General features: G+C 48.3%; 1 protein-coding gene across 1 annotated transcript in view; it reads right to left on the bottom strand.

Moving 5' to 3' along the window:
- The window catches only part of gse1b (Gse1 coiled-coil protein b), a 269,512-nt gene that overhangs the window by 178,066 nt on the left and 68,946 nt on the right, over positions 1-22,500 (bottom strand). The window contains 1 exon segment of the mRNA XM_048262708.1: positions 9,263-9,440. Within this exon segment, the coding sequence (XP_048118665.1) occupies positions 9,263-9,440 (178 nt within the window).

Here is a 22,500-nt window from a genome sequence, read left to right as displayed (position 1 = left end):
ATGGCACGCTGCCAAGCCTGGCACTGCCAAGAGACTCAGAGAATGCTCAGGTCTCTGGCGGCATTCTAATCGTGTGTGCACCCACCCATACACACACACGCACACACAGACACATAAACACACACACACACACAAACACACACACACACACACACAGACACACAAACACACACACACACACAAACACACACACACACACACACACACACACACACACACACACACACACACACACACAAACACACACACACACACACACACACACACACACACACAAACACACACACACACACACACACACACACACACACAAAAAAGAAACAGATATACACACACACATATACAGAGCAACAGAAGAAAAGACACACACAACAGTGCACAGCATATGCAAGCACACACACACACACACACACACACACACACACACACACACACACACACACAAAACTGCCATCTGCTCTCTTTCTGTGAAGCAGCCGCTAGCCTGTCACTGTCACTTGCAGCTGGCCAACCCTCCTGTCACCTCTGCTGCTGAGAGAGGGAGAGAGAGAGAGAGGGAGAGAGAGGGGGGTGATGGAGGAGGGAGAAATACATCCTTTATGTCCTCTCTCCATTTCCTTCCTTCCTCCCACTCTCTCTCTTTCTCTCTCCGATAGTGAGGGAGAGGCCACAAGTTGTTTTACCCAGCAGGTCCCAGGAGAAAGAAACAGCCCGTCACCAGAGTAGTAAACAGCCATTACAGTAATATCTCTACATGCTACACCAACATGTCATGAATCTGCACAGCTGAACGCATACACAGACTACAACTGTGCTAAACATTCTACAGGATGTGTGTGTGTGTTTAGTAACATAGCTATTTACAGTGCACTACAGACTACAACCGTGCTAAACATTCCACAGGATGTATGTGTGTGTTTAGTAACATAGCTATCCACGGTGCACTACGGACTACAACCGTGCTAAACATTCTACAGGATGTGTGTGTGTGTTTAGTAACATAGCTATCCACGGTGCACTACGGACTACAACCGTGCTAAACATTCTACAGGATGTGTGTGTGTGTGTAGTAACATAGCTATCCACGGTGCACTAATGGATACAACCGTATAAACATTCTATAGGATGTATTATTATTGTAGTAACATAGCTATCCACGGTGCACTCCACCTCTGAACAACGACTCCGACTCAATAAGCTCTCCACTTGCATAAATGACAGTGTTTCTCTGTGTGTGTGTGTGTGTGTGTGTGTGTGTGTGTGTGTAAGCATGCCTGCATCCCTCTTGGTGTGTGTAGTTCTCAAAGTGTGTCTGGATGAGCTCTAAATGAGAGGGCAAGAAAACAGCACCCAGTTTAACAAGCTTTATTATCGGTGCTCTCCCCACAACCTCCCCACCCACCCCCTCTCCCAGACAATGGCGGTGCGCTATGCCAATCCACAGAACTGGCTCCTATTGTTTAGCATGGCTCTAAAGAGGCGCTCTGCTCACACCGATCGTTAAAACCCCTTCGCTAATGACCTTCAGGAATCCAGAAATCCACTATACCACAACACAACATCCCCCAAACACACACACACACACACATACACACACTCACAAAACACACACACAGCCAGTCGGTGCCGACAATGGTGTTTGAACCGTCGGCTCAGTGCAGACAGAGGTCCAGGCACCGGCCCAGACGCCTGAGAAAACACTCCCTCCTCAGACGGTTGCCAAACGCTGCCGCATTTAATCCCCCTCCAGCTCCGAGCCCCGCTATTTCACCCAGGTCTATAAAGATGACTCTTTGGCAACACAGCGTCTTACAAGGCGCCGACCCCCTGATCCTCCCATCCCCGACGCCCCCACTTCTAACCACAGCTCAACCAGAGGCTATAATCAGAGTGTTTTTGGGGAGGTGGGGGATGTTGAGTTTGTGTTAGATGAGGTACTTGACAATCAGCACACACATGCTTGACAGGCTTAGGGAACGCGGTCACACGCCATCAGCAGTGGTCTCGCCTCTGATTCCCCCCGCAGAGTCAAAAGGCAACACAGACATACTGTACTTCACTACAAATTTCCGCCACCCCTTCATCAAAACACACTTCTCAGAAACACCTAGCACGCGTAGTACACATCTGAAGGTGCCTGGCAACCGGATTCAAATATACACACTTTACCCCATGTAAAGTGTGTCAGGAATAGCTCTCTCTCTCTCTCTCTCTCTTACCGCAGAGCAGTCTGGTCCTGGCCTCCTCCCTTCTCTGGTTGTTCATCCCTTTATGGTTCCTCGTCCCCTCCAGGCCAGTCTGCTGGTCACTGAGCCTGCTCCTGTCTGACCCACCTCTGCTGTAGTGACTACAGTACACTGTTGTAGAGGCTCTGAGAGTCTACAGTTGACTGGTGGGAAACCCAGGGTGTATGTGTATGTTTGTGTGTGTGTGTGTGTTTGAGTATGAGTGTGTGTGTTCCAAAAGCTAGCCGAGATGCCTATCTTTCTTTCTCTCTCTCTCTATCTCTCTCTCTCTCTCTTTATTGAGCAGTGTGTGAAGTTGTTCTGGAGACTACAGAGGCGGAGGCTTTGTGTGCCCCAGTGGGTTGGCAGGGCTGGCTGTGGTCAGTCAGATTTCAGACATACTCACCCCACCCCCACCCCCCCGGCTCGGCTGGTGACTTCCTGTGTTGTGGGTGACTGTGGGAAACCTGCGCTCTATCTTGGCTGGGCTTATTTTTCCGTCATTGTGAGCTCCTTTCTTTCGGACGGTTCCTCTTTGAGACGGGAAGGAATGGCAGCAGCCTTTTTCTCCTCTTCATGTGGCTCTGCCAGTCTAGAGCCCAGCTGGACGTCTCCCTGGCCTCCCAACCCGTCCCAAAGTCCTGTGTCCACTCAGTGTGACAGCAGACAGTAGCGACGGACTTCCTTCAGACTCTCCTCTCCCTCTCTCTTCCCTCTCTCTTTCTCTTCCTCTTTCAAGCTCCTTTAGACACCCCCTGCCCCCCTCTGCCGCCCCCTCCACCTCTCTCGTTGCACACCGCAGCTCAAACAGCAGATGTAATGTGCTGTCTGTTAAACCGCGGCTGCGACCGCCTGCCTGCCTGCCTGCCTGCTTGCCTTTTGCTTTCTGTTTGCACACAGCCGTGTGAAAGCAAAACCCACAGCTCTCAGTGCTGAGGGATAGCCCCTGGGTCTGCACAGGCCAAAGACCCCCGCAAACGCCACTGGACGACCACTTACGGCCTATCAGCCATGCCCATCTGGTGCGGCGGGTGGTTAGGAAGGGAGAGAGAGCGGCTGTTCATGGCATGAACCATCATCAAATGGACAGATGGGTAAAAGATGGGGAAGTAAGTGCTTTCAAACTCTGGGAGGTGAGGGGGTAACAAACCAGCTTAAAACAGCCTGGTGCTCTACGTACCTGGCACACACAATATGTCTTTTACAACACTCACTTCAAAGGAGTGGACAGCGTGAACATACCGATATTGTTTCTGATTTTGTGTTGTAACAGCATTTGGTCAGCGTGTGAGCCTGCACACGTCCCTGCCCTCTCTAGAGGACCTCTGAAGAACACAATTCATTTTCAGCAAAAAAAACACTCGAACTCTCTGAACTCGTTCTGTCCGCAGTGATAAAAGCACTGAAGAGTATTTAAGCAGAACTCCCTTTAGGCAAATGGGTCGCGGTGATGTCGCGCAGCGTGCCGGCACGCCTCGGGCTGTCAGTGCACATCCTCTGCCACTCCTCAGCCTCAGATACAGCCTTAGATACAGCCCCGGCCTCAGACACAGCCTCTGCCTCAGACACAGCCAGCCTGGCCCATTGCCTCAGTGCTGCCTGAGTTGGAGCCATCAAACAGACTCCCAGCACTGAAGTGACAGTGCATTAGCCCTTAAGAGTAGCACTTCTGACAGGGCTGTCATTAAGCCCCTTGAGTGGGCACTCATACACACACACAAACACAGACACACACACACACACACACACACACACACACAGACACAGGAACACTCACCCTTCAACATATGCTGACAACTGTGCTACACTCTCACACAAACACACGTGCACACAAGCACACACATGCCAATGTGCACGTACACGTACACACACACACACACACACACGCACACACACACACACGCACACACACACACACACACACACACACACACAGAAACTGTAACACACACAAACTGAAACAGAAACACACACAAACAGATATACACATACACACTCACACGTGAATGCATGTATGTTCACACATACACATATGTATACACACTGACACTGTATACACATGCACATACATATGCACATACACATAATTCACAGACAGCATTTCAAGCATGGGCGAGACCATATGGCAGGTTACACCCGGTAGGAGTTATTATGCTGCACGCACTGTAACATGAGATACGGTACTGGCGTGAAATGGGAACCCTTCTGCACAGGACTTTTACTGTGTTACAAAACACACAAGGATGTGTCTGTCCCCGAGCAGGCTTTGTTGTTCTGCATGTTTAAAACAAAGTTCAGCACGGTCAGTGTACTGGAAGCATCTGTCACCCACATCGTGTTTAACCCTGCAATAAGAGGCAATCCCCAAACACTATCGCTGCTAGTGTGTTAAAATACAACAGGAACAGAGAGAGCGACAGAGAGAGAGAGAAAGAGAGAGAGAAAGAGAGAAACATAGAGAGAGAGAAAGAGAGTTAAAAAGAGAAAGCTGTTATGCTATGATAAGGCACCTCCAATCTCACACTACACCCTCACACACACAAACAAACAAGTAAACATGCACACACACACACACACACACACACACACAGACACACACACACACATACACTCTCATACACACACACACACATACACTCTCATACACACACACACACACACGTACACACACACACACACACGTACACACACACACACACGCACACACACACACACACACACACGTACACACACACACACACGCACACACACACACACACACACACACACACACACACACACGTACACACACACACACAGACACACACACACACACACAGACACACACACACACACCACACGTGAATGCATGTATGTTCACACATACACATATGTATACACACTGACACTGTATACACATGCACATACATATGCACATACACATAATTCACAGACAGCCTTTCAAGCATGGGCAGACCATATGGCAGGTTACACCAGTAGGCTATACTGCACGCACTGTAACATGAGATACAGTACTAGCGTGAAATAGGAACCCTTCTGCACAGGACTTTTACTGTGTTACAAAACACACAAGGATGTGTCTGTCCCTGGAGCAGGGCTTTGTTGGTTCTGCATGTTTAAACAAAGTTCAGCACGGTCAGTGTACTGGAAGCACTGTCACCCACATCGTTTAACCCCTGCACAAGAGGGGGCAATCCCAAAACACCCAATGCTGCCAGTGTTGCAATACAACAGGAACAGAGAGAGCGACAGAGAGAGAGAGAAAGAGAGAGAGAAAGAGAGAAACATAGAGAGAGAGAAAGAGAGTTAAAAAGAGAAAGCTGTTATGCTATGATAAGGCACTGAATTTCACACTACACCACACACACACACAAACACAGACACACACACACACACACACACACACACACACACACAGGAACCTCACCCTTCAACATATGCTGACAACTGTGCTACACTCTCACACAAACACACGTGCACACACAAGCACACACATGCCAATGTGCACGCATTAACGATACACACACACACACACACACACGCATACACACAATGCATACACACACACACACACACACACACACACACACACACAGAAACTGTAACACACACAAACTGAAACAGAAACACACACAAACAGATATACACATACACACTCACACGTGAATGCATGTATGTTCACACATACACATATGTATACACACTGACACTGTATACACATGCACATACATATGCACATACACATAATTCACAGACAGCCTTTCAAGCATGGGCAGACCATATGGCAGGTTACACCAGTAGGCTATACTGCACGCACTGTAACATGAGATACAGTACTAGCGTGAAATAGGAACCCTTCTGCACAGGACTTTTACTGTGTTACAAAACACACAAGGATGTGTCTGTCCCTGGAGCAGGGCTTTGTTGGTTCTGCATGTTTAAACAAAGTTCAGCACGGTCAGTGTACTGGAAGCACTGTCACCCACATCGTTTAACCCCTGCACAAGAGGGGGGGGGGGGGGGCAATCCCCAAAACACCCAATGCTGCCAGTGTTGCAATACAACAGGAACAGAGAGAGCGACAGAGAGAGAGAGAAAGAGAGAGAGAAAGAGAGAAACATAGAGAGAGAGAAAGAGAGTTAAAAAGAGAAAGCTGTTATGCTATGATAAGGCACTGAATTTCACACTACACCACACACACACACAAACAAACAAGTAAACATGCACACACATATCCCCTCATACACACACACACACACACACACACACACACACACACACACATACACTCTCATACACACACACACACAGACACACACACACACACACACCTTGCCGGGCAGTGGACCATAATCTGTTAAACATAAAGCAGCATGGCACACCCTCTGCTCTGCTGGCTTAAATAAGGCATGTCTCCTCTCTTGTCTCCTCTGTTGTCTTGTCATGTGGTGAGGAGAGCAGACGCACCAGAGAGTGGTTGTGTAAGATGGAGGGCACAGAGAGGGGGGAAAAAAAGCAACCCTGAGACAGGAGCTCCAGCGTCCACTAGCCCTGCAGCGGGGCAGCCAGGGGCTGGCCAAAGACCAGGGGGGGCATAACAGGCGCAGTGTGCTGCCCCGGGGCCCTGCCTCTGCTATACGGTGGGGGTGGCGGCTCGGTTGGAGGGTTGGAGCTGTTTGGCGGAGAGGGCGCTCTGGGCAAAAAAGTGCAGCACATCAGGGGTGTCATCAGCCAGGCTCATCATGTGGAGAGGGAAGGATAGAGAGAGAGAGGGAGAGAGAGAGAGAGAGAGAGAGAGAGAGAGAGAGAGAGAGAGGGGGGGTAGAGAAAAGACAAAATGGGGTAAAATGGGAAAGACTAAAATCAGGAGAGAAAAAGAAATGGAGGCAGAGAGAGAGAGAGAGAGAGAAGACAGATATGAGGAGAGAAAGACAGATAAAACTTGCATAGAAGAAGACAATGGGGGAGAGGGGAAGATAAGGGAAGAGAGGGAGAGATGAGAGAGAGAGAGAGAGAGGAGAAGTGTGTTGGGGGGCTGAATGCCTGAGTGGTGATGAGAGGAGACAGGAGCACTTTCCACATAAATGCGTACCAGCGACCCAACCTGGCTACCCTGCCGCAGCTCAAGGGCACACACACTGGCTGTGGCAAAACAGCAACACTCTATCTCTTTCTCTCTATTTCTCTCTCTCTCTCTCTCTCTCTCTCCTGCCTTCCAATCTCCCCCGTTTGACTGACTGTCAGCAGCACTTCCAGCAGTTCTAGTTATTAGACGGTCCTGCTGTTCCCCTGCACTGGCCTATGTCTGTGTAGGAGGTTTATGGGGCTTCAGGGATTCATATGACACAGACATGCCTAATGCCTGTCTGCTTCCTGCTTCCTACTCCCGACAAATGTTTATGTCACATTTAAAACGGTGTTAGGACCATCAGACAGTGGAGATGCCAGCATGTCCACACAGCGGTTTCCTGTAGACAGGCTAACTGTCGAGCAAGGGCATCAGACACCCGCTAACTTCTGGAATGGAGAGCTGCACAGACCCGTCATTTCTGCTTCTCTGTAGACGGCCATAACACCTTTATGCTATATCCGGCATGTAAATGACGACTACGGTAAATACAAGCTGACAGTCCGTCTCCTCTGGTCGCTTTCTGTTGCAGTAGGAGCATGTGGGAATAGCTCTATGAATAGCCAAGGGGATGCTAACTATAACTCAAAACGACTGGTCAAAATGATGGGCTATCCTCTCGCATTCTCCCCACACATCATATTCCACCAGGACGCTCAACTCTTTAGAGGAATGCGTTCTTTTTTTGCGTGTTTTTTATTATAGTGAATATTTTAAAACCTCTGAGGGGCTGTCAGGCGCTGTATGGGAGATCTCATCAGCGTTGTGAGTGCGACGGTTATGTTTGGCAGCCCGATAAGACTGCTCTTATCGACTGTGACAAACAGGGGCCAAGGGATGTGTGTCGACGCGAGTTAAGGCAGCGGCAGTGAGTGAGCTCGTTCCGAACGCGATGATGATTATTCAAAATGGGCCCACATCTCGATAACGTTTGCTAGGAAACGGCAGCTGCGATGATCTGTTTTCACGTTTTTGATGACAACATGGGAATGAGAGGGCATTGCACTGAAACAGTAGACTGTCCAAAGAGCCGAGACTCAAGTGTTATGATACTCCGAATCGGAAAGCACATGTGATTTACTGTTTGAGTGGTATTGAATTCCAAGCTGAAAGCGTCGTAACCTAAAACTGGGGATCCCCACTCGAACAGACGATGCCCTGTACAGTACACTGGACATTGGACAGTCATTTACAGACATGCACCGAACTGTTCACCCATTCTCATATAACAGACAAGCAGATCCTCAGGCGCAGAGGCCTAATTTGTGTTAATTGTTAAGTGGTGTCAAAGAGTGAAAGATGGGTTAAATTAGGGGCTAAAGGGACAACGACCCGTGATATTCATCACTGCCTAAAGGCCAGCTGTGTGTGCGTGCGTGGCAGGAACTTCCAGCCATATAATTTCCATAACATTTACATTTTGCCATTCAGATAGGGATCATGGAGCTGAGTATCATGTCACAACGTAAAACAGAAATTCATCATGTGGTGTTAAGTAACCAAACCCTATGATCTTAGCAAAGTCAGAACCTCCTGAGTAACTGGAAAGAGCAATGGCTGACATATCAGCTGACATAAGAGTACATTTTCACTGCAAAAGCACTCATGGGGAAATTTCAATTTTTGTGTATACAGCTATATGGACCAACCAGATCTACCAGAGGAAATTTTCCCAGCAAAAACTTCTAACAAATCTATAGCAGCTTCATTTCCCTCCATGTGAGAAAGATAAAATGTTGTCTTTGAAACTTGAAACGCAATTATGGCGCCCGTTTGATGCTACGCTGCTGCTCATGTGTAATGAGATGAAACCGCCATGATGGCCAGCGAAACAGATCACGCAAAGAGAGAGCGATGGAGGAGACCAAACAGATTCAGGCCCACGCGGCGTGACGGGGACTGGACTCACTTGAGGACGGGCAGTCGGATCGCTCTGTCTTCTGGCCGATAGGGTGCGAAGAGGCCGGTTCGTCCCTAGGGTCAGACGTTGGGGCGGTGCATTGCTCTGCCACCTCCCCTACTGCGGACTTTGTCTGATCGGACTCCACCTCCTTGTTGCTGGCCGACACGTCATCCAACACAGAGCTCTGTGAAAAGAGAAGCAAGTGTTTAATTATTTTGATATAGCATGAACATTCTCACCCTTGATGTTCACTTGATTAGCTAGATGGAATAGAATATTAGCACAGAGGTTTCCTGGAAAGGTATTTCTGCAAATACACAACCACAGTGTTTCTGCATCTCGCTTTAACGTCTTTGCATTTGACTGTTCTGTGAGCGTTACCATATGCAGACAACATCCCAACGCACCATCCTCATCCACAGAAGGTCCCTCATGGGACAATAACTGACTCCACTGTGCCATCAACATTTTGTCATCTGCGCCACTCTCCTCCAGCAGACATCCCTGCTCTGATTACAGGTATGAGGCAAAGCAGAGGGGATCCGGCAGGGTGTATAAAAGGCCCGTCCTCGACTGATGTGACAGGCCCTAGATGGGTGACAGCTTGCTTGGGATGTGCATGTGCAGTGGTCTCTCTCTCTCTCTCTCTCTCTCTCTCTCTATTCCCCTCCCTCCCTACCTCTATTCCCCCCTCTCTCTCTCTCTCTCTCTCTTTATTCCCCCTCCCTCCCTACCTCTATTCCCCCCTCTCTTTCTCTCTCTCTCTCTCTCTCTATTCCCCCTTCCTCCCTACCTCTAATCCCCCCTCTCTCTCTCTGTCTATTCTCCCTCCCTCCCTCCCTCTATTCCCTCTATCTCCCCCCTGTTTTCTGTCTGAGAGGGTGGTGGTGGTGGTGGTGTAGGGGGGAAACAGACGTGGCGAGGAGCTGCCGTTTGGATGTGCGGTGTTTTGAAGGGAGAGACGTGGGCTGGCCATGAAAGCAAGATGGTGGACGATATACAAGGGAGCCACTGACAGGCAGAGGACTGGAACAGGAGAGGTGGGAGGGGACTTAAAAGCAGGCGTGAAGGCTGCCGCCACTGAGTGGCAGGGAGAGACAGGCACCGAGCGACAAGAGAGAAAAAGAGAGAGAGAGAGAGAGAGAGGGAGAGAAAGAGAAAAAGAACTTGTCTAATGAAATAAACATGACTCCCCAAGCAAAGAAAAAGAAAGAGAGAGAGAGAGAGAGATGGAGAAACAGTAGAGCTTGGCGTGAAGACTAAACTTCTTTCTCTCCTTTTTTTTGGAAAAAAAATCTTTGGTTTTTGATAGAAAAAGGTAACTAAAAATAAACCCTCACTGGCCCTAATTGCTTCTCTTGAGGAGGACGGCATTTTTAGCTGGAGACAAGACAACATAGAATAGGACAGGATGTGCCAAATGCGGCTCCAGCCCACTGTGATTTCCTCAGTGTTCGCCATGCTTGGCATCACAGTCATCTCTTAGAAGTCAAAATCAAAATACATTTTTAAGTCTATGGCACTCCCTCTGACACAGGCCCACACACACACACACACACACACAAACTTTGATACAGATTACAGAGTATATTCATCAAGTCATGTGTTTGCCCTATCCGTAAGGTTAAGCTGCTATGAACTGTCCTCAATAGCCCTAACATATTTTAATGACATTTTAAATATATTTTGAGAGCAGCAGATCTTTAGCCATTTTTCAACTACCACGAGGACAGCTTTCAGTCTATTTTATCAACTGGAAGCAATGCACAGTCTAACACACTAAAGAAAGTCTGGCAGAACCAGAAGTCTATAGGACTTGTTCCTGTACTATAGTGTATGTGAAGCACATATAGGTGCATGAGCCTGCAGGAGTTTAAGAAGAATCACATCACCTCTGAGTTCCTCACCCAAGCACTCTCACTCTCGTAAAAAATAACTCCAGGTGAAAACCAGTGCTCGAGTCTGGAGAAATCCTGCCGCCCACACGCACACAGAGAAACTTAGCATTCAAGATCAGAGGGTCAGGTCAAGCTCACTGTGCAACTGCTGTTTGAGCAGCTCATTTAGGCCTTAGTTCCTGCCTGACAATCTCAGAGGAGGCGATAAGAAGTGAGCAGTTGAAGAATACAGTATTCACCCATTTCAGCACATTTTTATAAACGTTTGTTTAAATGTTATCTCCCCAGATGCACCAGAACAGAACAGTCAGCCAGTGACTGTGAGTAATGAGGTTCTATGCTTAAATAGCAAAGTACTGGGGTTGAGGATAGCACATTTGAGAATTCACACAAAGGGCAGATACAAGTGCTAGAGAGGTAAGAGGAACTGGGTTTGTTTGTTTTAAAGATGCTGTGTGGAGTTTTTTTTTTTTTTTGGAGCTTAAATTACCTAGCAATAGCAACAGAATGTGGAAAAAAATAAATAAATTGACGTGATGCCAAACCGCCTATGCTATGTGTTTTCCAGATATCCAGCTAGCGTCGGCGCAGCGCTCTACAGTACCACGTTGTGCTACATGTGGCGCTGTAATATATACAATGCAAGTCAATGGAGGAGCACCAAGTGGCTGCGTTCAAGACAACTAAAATCCTGCAGAATTTTATACAGCTCCTATAATTTGTCCAGTACATATACTGTACATTTCTACCAGACTGACCAAAACACTGAACATATGTGTCCCAAAAGCTCATTACTAACTCACAGTAAGAACAGATGGCCTAAGGAGGAAAAGATAGCAGACATGATATAGCAAATGTTTATCACACCACAAGGTGAGATGCCAAGAATTCATTATACCTTCACAGATCTGAGAGCGCTAATATGAATTATATAATTAACTATTATAACCTACTGTTATTTTTATAAAATTGATGCATATGGTGTGGGGGTCAAATGTGATGTAAAGCACATTTTTGATGTTTAAATAAGGTATGTAGTCTTTCTTGTTTACATCTGGAAGGACAAAGCGTTGCAAAGACAACAAATTACTCGTAGCTGTTTGCCTGCATTAACCTTCACAGGTACTCTCTAGAGTGCTCACTTATGGATGAACTTTCAGGTAGTTAGTTCTTTGCCTCTAAAGCATAAACCTTGAGGCAGCTGAGCCAGCTAGTTTCGTTCTTAAAGACGAATATAATCAGATGTCTACTCTCACAATAATGAGCCCAAGCCTGTCTGCCTACCTGCCTTTGTGGGACAGACGAGAGGACCAGGAATAGTGACAACATGCAGACCAGGACGTCTCCATCACCATCTGCAGCCCAAGGGCAGCCAGGAGGGAGACAGGAGTACGCAGTGACAGAGCTAATCACTCCCACTGGATCCACACTGGGATGCAATTAGCTTGGTGGTCCACCCTGCTGTGGGGCGAGCGACTGCCTGCGGATGCACCCATGCCCTGCCCCTGCACTGCCACTGCCCTGCCCTGCCCTGACATGAGTGTGGTGGTGGTAGTGCCGGGGTCACATCCCCACAATGCACCTCTGTTTCCGTACTTTGCACTCCTCCCTTCGCCTACATAACCTGTGGCATCGGCAGACGGGGTCTTTGATCACGGTCTTTCATCTCATCTGTGTCGATACGGCTGCGTTCCATTTGCTCTGCAGCACGCTAGCGTTTTTAATTAAACCCAGGAGACTGACGGGCACCTCTGCATGCATAAAAGGCCCATTAACCAGAGCCTCCGTACTCATAAATGCTGCTGACACACCATAGACAGGAGATAAACCCAACGGTCAATACAGGGGGAGGAAACACAGGCAAGGAAGTGATGGGGGAATCAATGCGAACAAGTGACCACAATTCAAGGGTCAAGCCTATACATGGATTGTAATGACAACTTGGAACGATGTGTACAAGTGCTGGAGTCTACATGCACTCCCCGCAATCATGACCACCACTGGGGCACCACCTGCTCCTCCATCACACATTTCTATTTGTACAAAATGGGTGTAGCTTTTGTATCATTCCTTTCAATGACTAACAATAGGTGCCGTAATATGGCAAACCACCAGCCTCACTGGTGTCAAACCTCTTTCGAAATCTTATCAGAAGACCCTCACCTCCCCCACTAGGAGGTCCACACTACCCTTCCCCACACATAATAAGCCCATCCCTCCCACACAGCTCTCAAATTGGGTTTTGGGTGATGGGGACGTTCCCTTCGGGACGGGCACACAAAAGAGATTTGATCAGAATCATGTCTGTGAAGCTGGTGGGCTAGAGGGATGGGTGTGAACGTACAGTAGGGAGGTATTACTCTCCATTGATCATAGGCCGCAAAATGGAAAAAAAGCAGTGGACGATCACGTGTGTGTGTGTGTGTGTGTGTGTGTGTGTGTGTATGCGTCTGTGTACGTGTGTGTGTATATTGTATTTGTGTGAATGTATGTGTGTGTGTCTGAGGAGGCTGTACGCGCCACCCTGCTATGTGATAAATGAAGCTGCAGACTGTTGATGACAGGTCAGCTCGGACTCCATTTTGAGAAGGTGGGTGGTTTGGGAACAGCAGCAGCTCCTTGCAGAGGCGGCGGCGCCACCGAGCTGTGCTCTGGCATCAGGTCTGCACGACATGACCACATAATCACACGGCAGAGACAGCGTCCCGGTCAAGAGAATAAACCAGGCCACCTCAGGTGCAGTGACCCTGCCTGCTGGCTGCTGGACCGTGATCCCTGAGGGTGCAGGGGCTGTGCAAACAGCGGGCAGCTGAACGGTTTTGCTTTGCTCCGCTTGACCTGTACTACAGTAGTTCTACAAATCCAATACACACGCCCCAGAGAGAGAGACAGAGGAAGAGAGAGAGAGAGGAAGAGAGAGAGAGAGAGAGGAAGAGGGAGAGAGAGAGCGCTAAACCTGGTAGTTCTTCAAAGCAGATTGATATTCTCGGAATGTGGCCTGAGGGAATGCCTGCTGTGTTAACATCTCCACACGTGTTCTTCCTTCTCTCTGTGAGTCTGAAACACTGCACTTAGACACCCCGCTTCAGAGTTGGGCGCAGCTTTTTCGTTTGGAACGAGCGCTAACCTTTTTCGTTTGGCCTGACGTCGGAGCGGAGTGTGTGAGTGTCTGGCGGTGGAACTTCAGACGGAGGTCCGGAGAGAGATCCTCCTCTGCCACTGCCGCTGCAGGCTGGCCAGCCGAGCGCACTGACACGGCCTGACGTCCCACTACCCCAACTAAGGCACTGCTCTAAGGAGCCTGTACATATTTCTCTCATTCTTTTCCTTATCCCCTCTCTCTCTCTCTCTCTTCTCTCTCTCTCTCTCTCTCTCTCTCTCTCTCTACACTTCTCTCCGCCTTAACATCAATCTTCCTCTCCACTATCTTTCTCTTCCATTTGTCCTCATCTCACTTCATCTTGGCCTCCTACACACCTCTCCTTGCCATCTCCTCTGCTCATCTATCTCCCTGTTCATCCAACTTCTGCACTCTTTACTCGTCCTCTACCTTCTGCCCCTCCCCATCCTTCCACTCTCCCTCCTTCATTTTTCTGTGTGTGTCTCTCTCTCTCTCAGACCCTTCACTTGCCTCATGGGCTCCTGCACTGTCCTCCTTTTCCACCTCGGTGCTGCAAACCTGCCGTGCCTGGCCGCAAAGTCTTGTCCTCGCCACGAGCACAGATCAGTGGGCCATGCTCTCCCAAGGCTCAAGCTCGGGACCCGGGGGCCAAGTCACTGGTTCAGGTTCAGCGCCTCCAAGGCCCAGTGGCAGAAGCAGCAGCAGCAGCAGCAGCTGAGAAACAAGCAGACGAGACCGGCCTGGCTGAACTCCGACAACCCCAGGGAGATTATCACATCCGAAACCAGGACAGTCATTGCTACACATACTGTAAACACACGCACGCACGCACACACACACACACACACACACACACACACACACACACACGTCACATAATGAGTAGCTGTTTGACTGCAGCAGACAGGCTTTACCCCCAGAGAGAGTGATGAGTAAGACACAGGATGTGCTTTCTGGCTGCAAGCGTTGCCCCGGCAGCTGCCAGTGCAATGCAAGGAAATAACCTTTAACACCCTCATATAGCATCTTCTCACTCATACACAAAGTCATGCTATTTATAATCAGGACGCGTTCATTGATGACGATTATAGGAGAGGCATAAAAAAAGACAATTCTCTGGAAGGGAATTGTAATAATTAACTCCATATTGAGAGTCAAAGGCTGATTTTTCAGTCCCTTAATGTGCATTCATAGCTCCTGATTAAATAGCGATTCAAAAAGAGGTTGGATGTGGGGGAGGCTGTGACTCATTCCCCTCTTCCCCATCATTTGCTTACTCTCACACAACCCCCCTATACTCCCTTTCTAGTTTATTACCCAAACCACATAACACACACACACACACTCAGAGCTGATTATGAACGCCTTGGTGCAAGCTATATAAAGGCTGGTAGGAGGGAGCCGCTACAGGAAACGGGTAAGTGCGATCGATTTGCACACTTCCTGTCCGCGTGGTGCTGCAGGTGGCACGAACTGACCGGCTCACTGACCGCCAGTGGCTGCCGAGTTTGGCCCCGCCCTTTAGCGAGGGACAGCGGACCTGAGAGGGGCAGGAGTGGGGCAGAGGTCAGGGTGGAAAGGTCAAAGGTTAAGGACAACATCTCTCATGGGCTGCGAGAAGAGGGGAGACCTTTGGTCTGGACCAACAACAGGAGCTGCACCTGTGATGTCTGGATATCATTTGTTTACGATAAGCTGTGGATGTGGGTGGGTTAGGGTGCACTATATTTATGTAGCACAAGAGAGATTTTTTTTACTTTTCTACTATGATGGAACGATAACAATTGGCCCAGTCAAAGATCCAGTCAGGTGGCTCTGTGAAGGTCACTGCTGACAGAAAGTGATGATGGCTCACTGTAAACAAGTCTGCTGCGCACAGAGCCCGGTTTCATCACTTCCCTCCCTGAGTGAGGTCCAATGCTGCAGCCCTACATTACAGAGAAGAACTTAAAAAGGCACGCTGCACAACAAGCTCCTCACTTCACCCCAATTAAAATGAAAATCATTGAAGCTTTTTTTTAAATTATTATTATTATTGTGGAACCACTACTTTGTCTCTTGCTCACTAGTTACACCTTTTTTTTTTCAGCTCTTTAAAAGGGGTAATGCAACAGACATCCACCTGTGACTATTGTGTGTGGATGCCAGTGTAACAGTAACTTCCTTCCCAAATGAGGCAGAGATAATCAGGCTTGCAACCAGCAGTAGATGGTGGTTACTGTGTCAGCGAGAGGCCTGATGCTTATCTCACTCCAAATAACTATTAACCAGGGCAGAAGGGTAATTGATGTATTATGCAAAGCAATAACAACAAGGTCTTTCAGTGTGGCTGGCTAATGGATAACTTGAGGCTACCAGTAGTTGAGTGGAATACACACGCTCACACACACACATACACACTGGCAGGTTATCTGGACACCAGATCTATGATGCTCAGGCTGTAACCTCTACGGATCGGAACAGAAAGCTGGTTGTTCACCGAGTCACCCCTCCAGGTTTCAGCAACAGATGACACATTGATGGAAGCTGGATCACATCAGGGCAGCACTAACATAATTAAGCCGCTGAAGTGTACAATTATTGGACAGGATAATCACATGCTTCCCCAGGCCCCCGGGAGATAAAACGCCACAGATTGGCCTGTTGGTTACGGGGAGCAAATTAAGAGCTCTCTCTCTCTCTCTCTCTCTCTCTCTCTCTCTCTCTCTCTCTCTCTCTCTGCCAACTGTCACAAGTTGAATCACATCCACTGATTATGGCATGCTACAGTTCCTACAGGGAAAAAGGGATCAAAGTATGGCAGATAGATTGACTTTTTAACGTCATAAATTACAGAGTGTCCCCTAAGTATCCACACATGCAAGTGGACCATCAAGTCACAAACAGAAGCCCAGTAGCTTGGTGAAACAATAATTTAAAAAAACATAATGAACATGGCCTATGGCATGCTTCAAGGTCTGTTTTTCTTTGGCTTTCTCTCCATCTCCCAACCCAGGTACACCCTCTGCTGGCAGCATTGAGTACTACACACAGACGCATTACCAACTGATCAAAAAACATGTCAGCTCCCGATGTTTGTTACTTATCAAAACAGATTATATCCCCCTCGGTGAGAGTTGTGGCTCCTGATAACCGTGAGCAAATTTCTTCCTCCTCCAGGACCCAATCAGGGTATCTCAAAACTCATCACATCTGCTAGCAATGAAGGTATTAGTGTTACAAACTTGAGAGCTTTGATATGGTGGAGGTGGAGGCCCAGGGGTCAGGGCTCTGAGGCTGCAAAAGCTTGGGCCTGGGAGGGAGAAGAAGGAAGTAAGCTACTACATCTCTACTCTCTCTCTCTCTCTCTCTCTCTCTCTCTCTACCTCTCTCTCTCTCTCTCTCTTTCTCACTGGCAGTGAGGCAATGAAAAATGTCTTGCGTGAATGTGTGGCATTCGGAAAAAGGGAATCTTCATGCTTGCAGCTCATCTCGCTTTGTGTTGTTGGCATTTGAAAAAAAGACACATACAGAGGCAGAGGGAGAGAGAGAGAGAGAGAAACAGACACTCAAAATACAAATACAAACACCCCCCCCACACACACACACACACAGTCACACACACACACACAGAAAGAGGCAGAGAAATGCAGACACACTGGGGTTTGTCTCTTTTTTTTCTCTCTCTCTGCCTCAGCGATCACGCATCGTTCCGCAGGATCAAACGAGAGCAAAGGGAGCAGCGGAGAGGTAGCGAGGAGGGAGGAGAGTGCTAAGAGAGGGGGGGAGGAGGAGGAGGAGAGGGAGAGGAGGTGTGTGTGTGTGTGGGGGGGGAGGAGTGTGTGTGTGTGGGGAGGGGGCTGATGCAAGGCGAGGAATAACAAATGGCTAGCTAACTACAGAATCCTCCCCCCCCCCCCTTTTTAAGACCGGGCAGACATGAAAGGCTCCTTTCAAAACAGTCAGCGGACGCCTTCGCCAGACAGTAGCAATTACTCAATTTTAAAAGCAGTGTAATTTCACCATCGGAAGAGGAGAGGAGAGAAGGAGAGAGGGGGAGAGTTTCAGAAAGAGAGAAGGAAGAAGAGGAGGGGGAGGAAGGAGAGATGGAGAGAGAGAGAGAGAGAGAGAGAGAGAGAGAGAGTAGAGCCTGCCTGAGCTGATGCATAATAGAACCGAGTCTAAGAATGGGAACGGTGAAAAACCAGTGCCGTCAGAACGTGACAACCACACAACACAAACACATAAAACCTCATCTCTTTGCTCTGTCTCCATACATTCTGTTCCCATTCAGAGCCCTAGTGTGTCCCAACCAAGTTGTGGGGGGAGTACACTCGGCCTTGTGAAAACACAGGGGGATGTTGAAACTCTAGGATTGTGTTTGTTTTCTCAGAGGGGGCTTTTCTCTTTTTACTTCCAGAGAAGCTACATCACCGTGTCTGTATGTGGAGAGACAGGAAAGACCTCGTGAAATAGCTCTGGGTCCCTTGTCACACACTGACCGTAACCCTGAGACACATACACACAAAAACACTTCCCAGAACACCTTTCACCCTCCCTGATAGATTGTGTGTGTGTGTGTGTGTGTGTGTGTGTGTGTGTGGGTGTATGTGTGTGTGAATGTTCTCTGACAACGCCTCTGAGGGAAACTAATAGACAGGACAAACGGGTTAGCGTGGTGACAAGGTCAAAGGAGGGGCTGCAAAGTCAACACTTCAGTGACAGGTGCAGCAGGGCACTCAACACACATGTGTACACACGGAGGCCCACAGTCAGATCAATACTCACACAAACAATCACACACACACGCATGTACACACACACACACACACACACACACACATTCACATACACATATACAGTACACACACACACACACACACACACACACACACACACACACACATACCCAAATATACATATACACACACATACACACACAATCACACATGAGCACACTTTTGCAAAGCCTTCTCACAGACATGGTGACTACTGTTTACAGAAAGAGCTTCTGTACACATACATAAGTATACAGAACAGTACTTCTGATGCTTTGTTCCATTACACAACACTAAGGAACCAGAAATACCCGTGTTGTTGTCGTGACACATGAGGTTTGCGATGGTCAGCCAGGCGGCACTAAGACGAACCTTCAGCATAGCCCGATCAATGCCGGCCGAACCTCAGAGGGCAACATGAAAGCCCCTTGAAAAGTGACAACAACAGAGACACTGCACACGACCAGAGAGGAGACACTATCGGTCACGCTATCTCCCTCCTGGTCACTCTCACACAACACACACACACACACACACACACACACACACACACACACACACACACACACCACACCACACACACACACACATACACACACACACACACACACACACACACACATTACGCATACATATAAATACACATATGCATGAACACACATATACACATACACACACAGCCTCAGTCAGCAGGAGTTAATAATGCTACTGTTATCCTTGCTTGACATAGATAGGGTTGAGTCAGTGACCTTTTTAAAGAGGATTACATCTTCTAGGCTCCACCCCAAGGCCCTCAGCCTCAGCAGGCAAGCATCATGCCTCCGCCCTCCCTCCTCTACTTCTCCTCCTTTCTTTTCTATATCCCTCCATCCCCTACTCTTCCTCTACTCTTCCTCACTTCCTCTCCCCACCTGCCTGGGACATGTCACTTCCTCTCCCCACCTGCCTGGGATATGTCACTTCCTCTCTCCACCTGCCTGGGACATGTCTTTCCTTTCCCCTCTGTTCTCTGTTGTCATATAACCCCTCTGACATAACGAGACCTCACTGAACATGAAGCATGCGGCAAGACACACACACACACACACACACACACACACACTGTCTTCTTAAGTGGCATTGCAGATGCACAGAGCGTTAAACGAAACACACTAAACAGACAGTGAGAGGCTTTGGCTCCTCTTAGAGGTGACATTAAAACTAAAGCTACCGGCTACGGAGACACAAATACAGAATTGTACGTGATGGCTCAGCGAAGCGGCCGGCCAAGACACAGAACAGGCTTCAGCGGGAATGCTGGCCGTAAGAGGACGTGTCATGTGCCTCCATTATTCAGGCGACAGGGGCTGGTAAAAGCTTCCCCCCTCTCTCCTCCTGTTGTGTGTTCCAGACCTGAGAGGACGTGGCTTCCCCACACACACACACACACACAAATCTCTCTCCTGTTGTGTATTCCAGACCTGAGAGGACGTGCCCCACAAATGGAGGGATGTCATAAACTAATAAGTGCCTTCCTGTTAGACCTGAAAATGAAGAGACAGAGAGGAAGAGAGAGAGAGAGACAAAAAAAGAGAGGGGGAGAGAGAGAGAGAGGCAGGCAAGTATGGAGAGAGAAATGGGGTGAAACAGACATGGTGAACTTTAATTTAACAGGGAAGGCATGAGTGTAGTCATTATGTGGACAAGGGGAAGCTGAAAGCCAGAGAAAATGACTGAGTGTGTGTGTGTGTGTGTGTGTGTGTGTGTGTGTGTGTGTGTGTAATTATGCGCCTCTGTGTGAGTGCCAGTGCCAATGCCTGCATGAGTGTGTGTCTATTTAATGCCTAAGGTTATGTGTGTGTGTGTGTGTGTGTGTGTGTGTGTGTGTGTGTGTGTGTGTGTGTGTGTGTGTGTGAGAGAGTGTGTGTGCACACGGGTGCGTGCGTACGTGCAGCTATGCCTGTGGTGGTCTGTGTGTATGTGTATGTGTGCATCTGTGTGTACAGTACGTGTCTGCGTCTCTGTGCCTGAGGTTTTGTGGGTGTCTATGGAACTGTGTAGACAGTGAGCTAGGGAGAGATAGACAAACCAGCAGAGAGAGAGAGAGAGAGAGAGAGAGAGAGAGAGAGAGAAACAGAGAGAGAGAGAGAGAGAGAGAGAGAAACAGAAAGAGAGAGAGAGAGAGAGAGAGAGAGAGAGAGAGAGAGAGAGAGATAAAGAGATAAAAAGCGAGGGAGAAGCAGACAAAGAGTCTTTTCTGTGGAGTGGGCAAGCGGTTGTGCGGGGCAGCGGAGTGTTCACACAACGGACACAATTAGTCACAGCCATGTAGCAGACACAACAGAGCCCATTGCAGAGCAGGCCAGGGGTTAACCAACTAATGGCTCCAGGTCCCCTTCCTCTCCCCTGGTGCAGGACAGTGTGTGTGTGTGTGTGTGTGTGTGTGTGTGTGTGTGTGTGTGTGTAACAGAGAGAGATAGGAAAGAGGAGAGAGGGAGAGGATGACTCACCTTGTGCAATTGTGAGAGTATGCTTATGTATGCATGTTTGTGTCTTTGGGTGATGAGGGTGGGGGGGGGGTATACAGAAAGAAAAGGAGTGCACTTCAGTAGTGTGTTTCTGTTTAAGAGTGTGTCTGTTTAAGTGTGTGTTTCTGTGTTTCTGTTTATATATATGTGCGTGAAGGTGTGTGTGTGTGTGTCTGTGTTTATGTTTATGTGTGTGTGTGAGTGTGTGAGAGAGTTTGTGTGTGTGAGAGTGTACGGACACACTGGGTTCCATTGTTGTGCTTGTCTTGGCTGATAAACAGCTCCTCCAGGAGCCTTGCACAGAGTGGAGTCAATAAAGACTGTCTGTGTATAGATTCCCCCTCATTTTTCTTTCTCTCTCCTCTCTCTCTCTATCTCTCTCTCTTCTCTCTCTCTCTCTCTCTCTCTCTTTCTCTCTCTGTTTCACCCCTCTCTTTGTCCACTTTCTACCTTCAATCCCCTACTCATTTCCTCCATCCCCCTCTCTCTCTCTCTCTCTCTCTCTTTTCTCCATGTCTCTCATCTCTCTCTCTATCCTTCCATCCTTCTCTCCCTCCCTCTCTCTTCCACTTCTCCCTCAGCAGCTGGGGAGTAGGGTTGCTGCTGCTGCTGCTGTCAGCTAGAAAAGCCCTTTGCATGCTCCCTGGTTTATTGATTGGAGCAGTTAGAGAGAGAGAGAGAAGAAAGAGAGAGAGAGGGAGAGAGAGAGAAAGAGAGTAAGAGAGAGAGAGAGAGAGCTGGGAGAGGAGGAGCTGGAGGAGCACAGGCGTTTGTGTGCTTGTGGTGGGTTTGTATGTGTTTTTATATGTGTGTGTGTGTGTGTGTGTGTGTGTGTGTGTCAAGAGCGTCAAGTAGCTTAAGCTATTTGGCCATAGAAATGCTGACAACTATAGGATGAATACAAGCAAGTCATTATGGATCTTTAACGGAAAGCACACATGTATTTTGTAAGATAGTGATA

Source organism: Alosa alosa, chromosome 14, assembly GCF_017589495.1.
Source record: "Alosa alosa isolate M-15738 ecotype Scorff River chromosome 14, AALO_Geno_1.1, whole genome shotgun sequence".
Lineage (NCBI taxonomy): Eukaryota > Metazoa > Chordata > Actinopteri > Clupeiformes > Clupeidae > Alosa > Alosa alosa.
The sequence above is the reverse complement of the archived record's forward strand: the minus strand, read 5'-3'. Positions and strand labels throughout refer to the sequence as shown.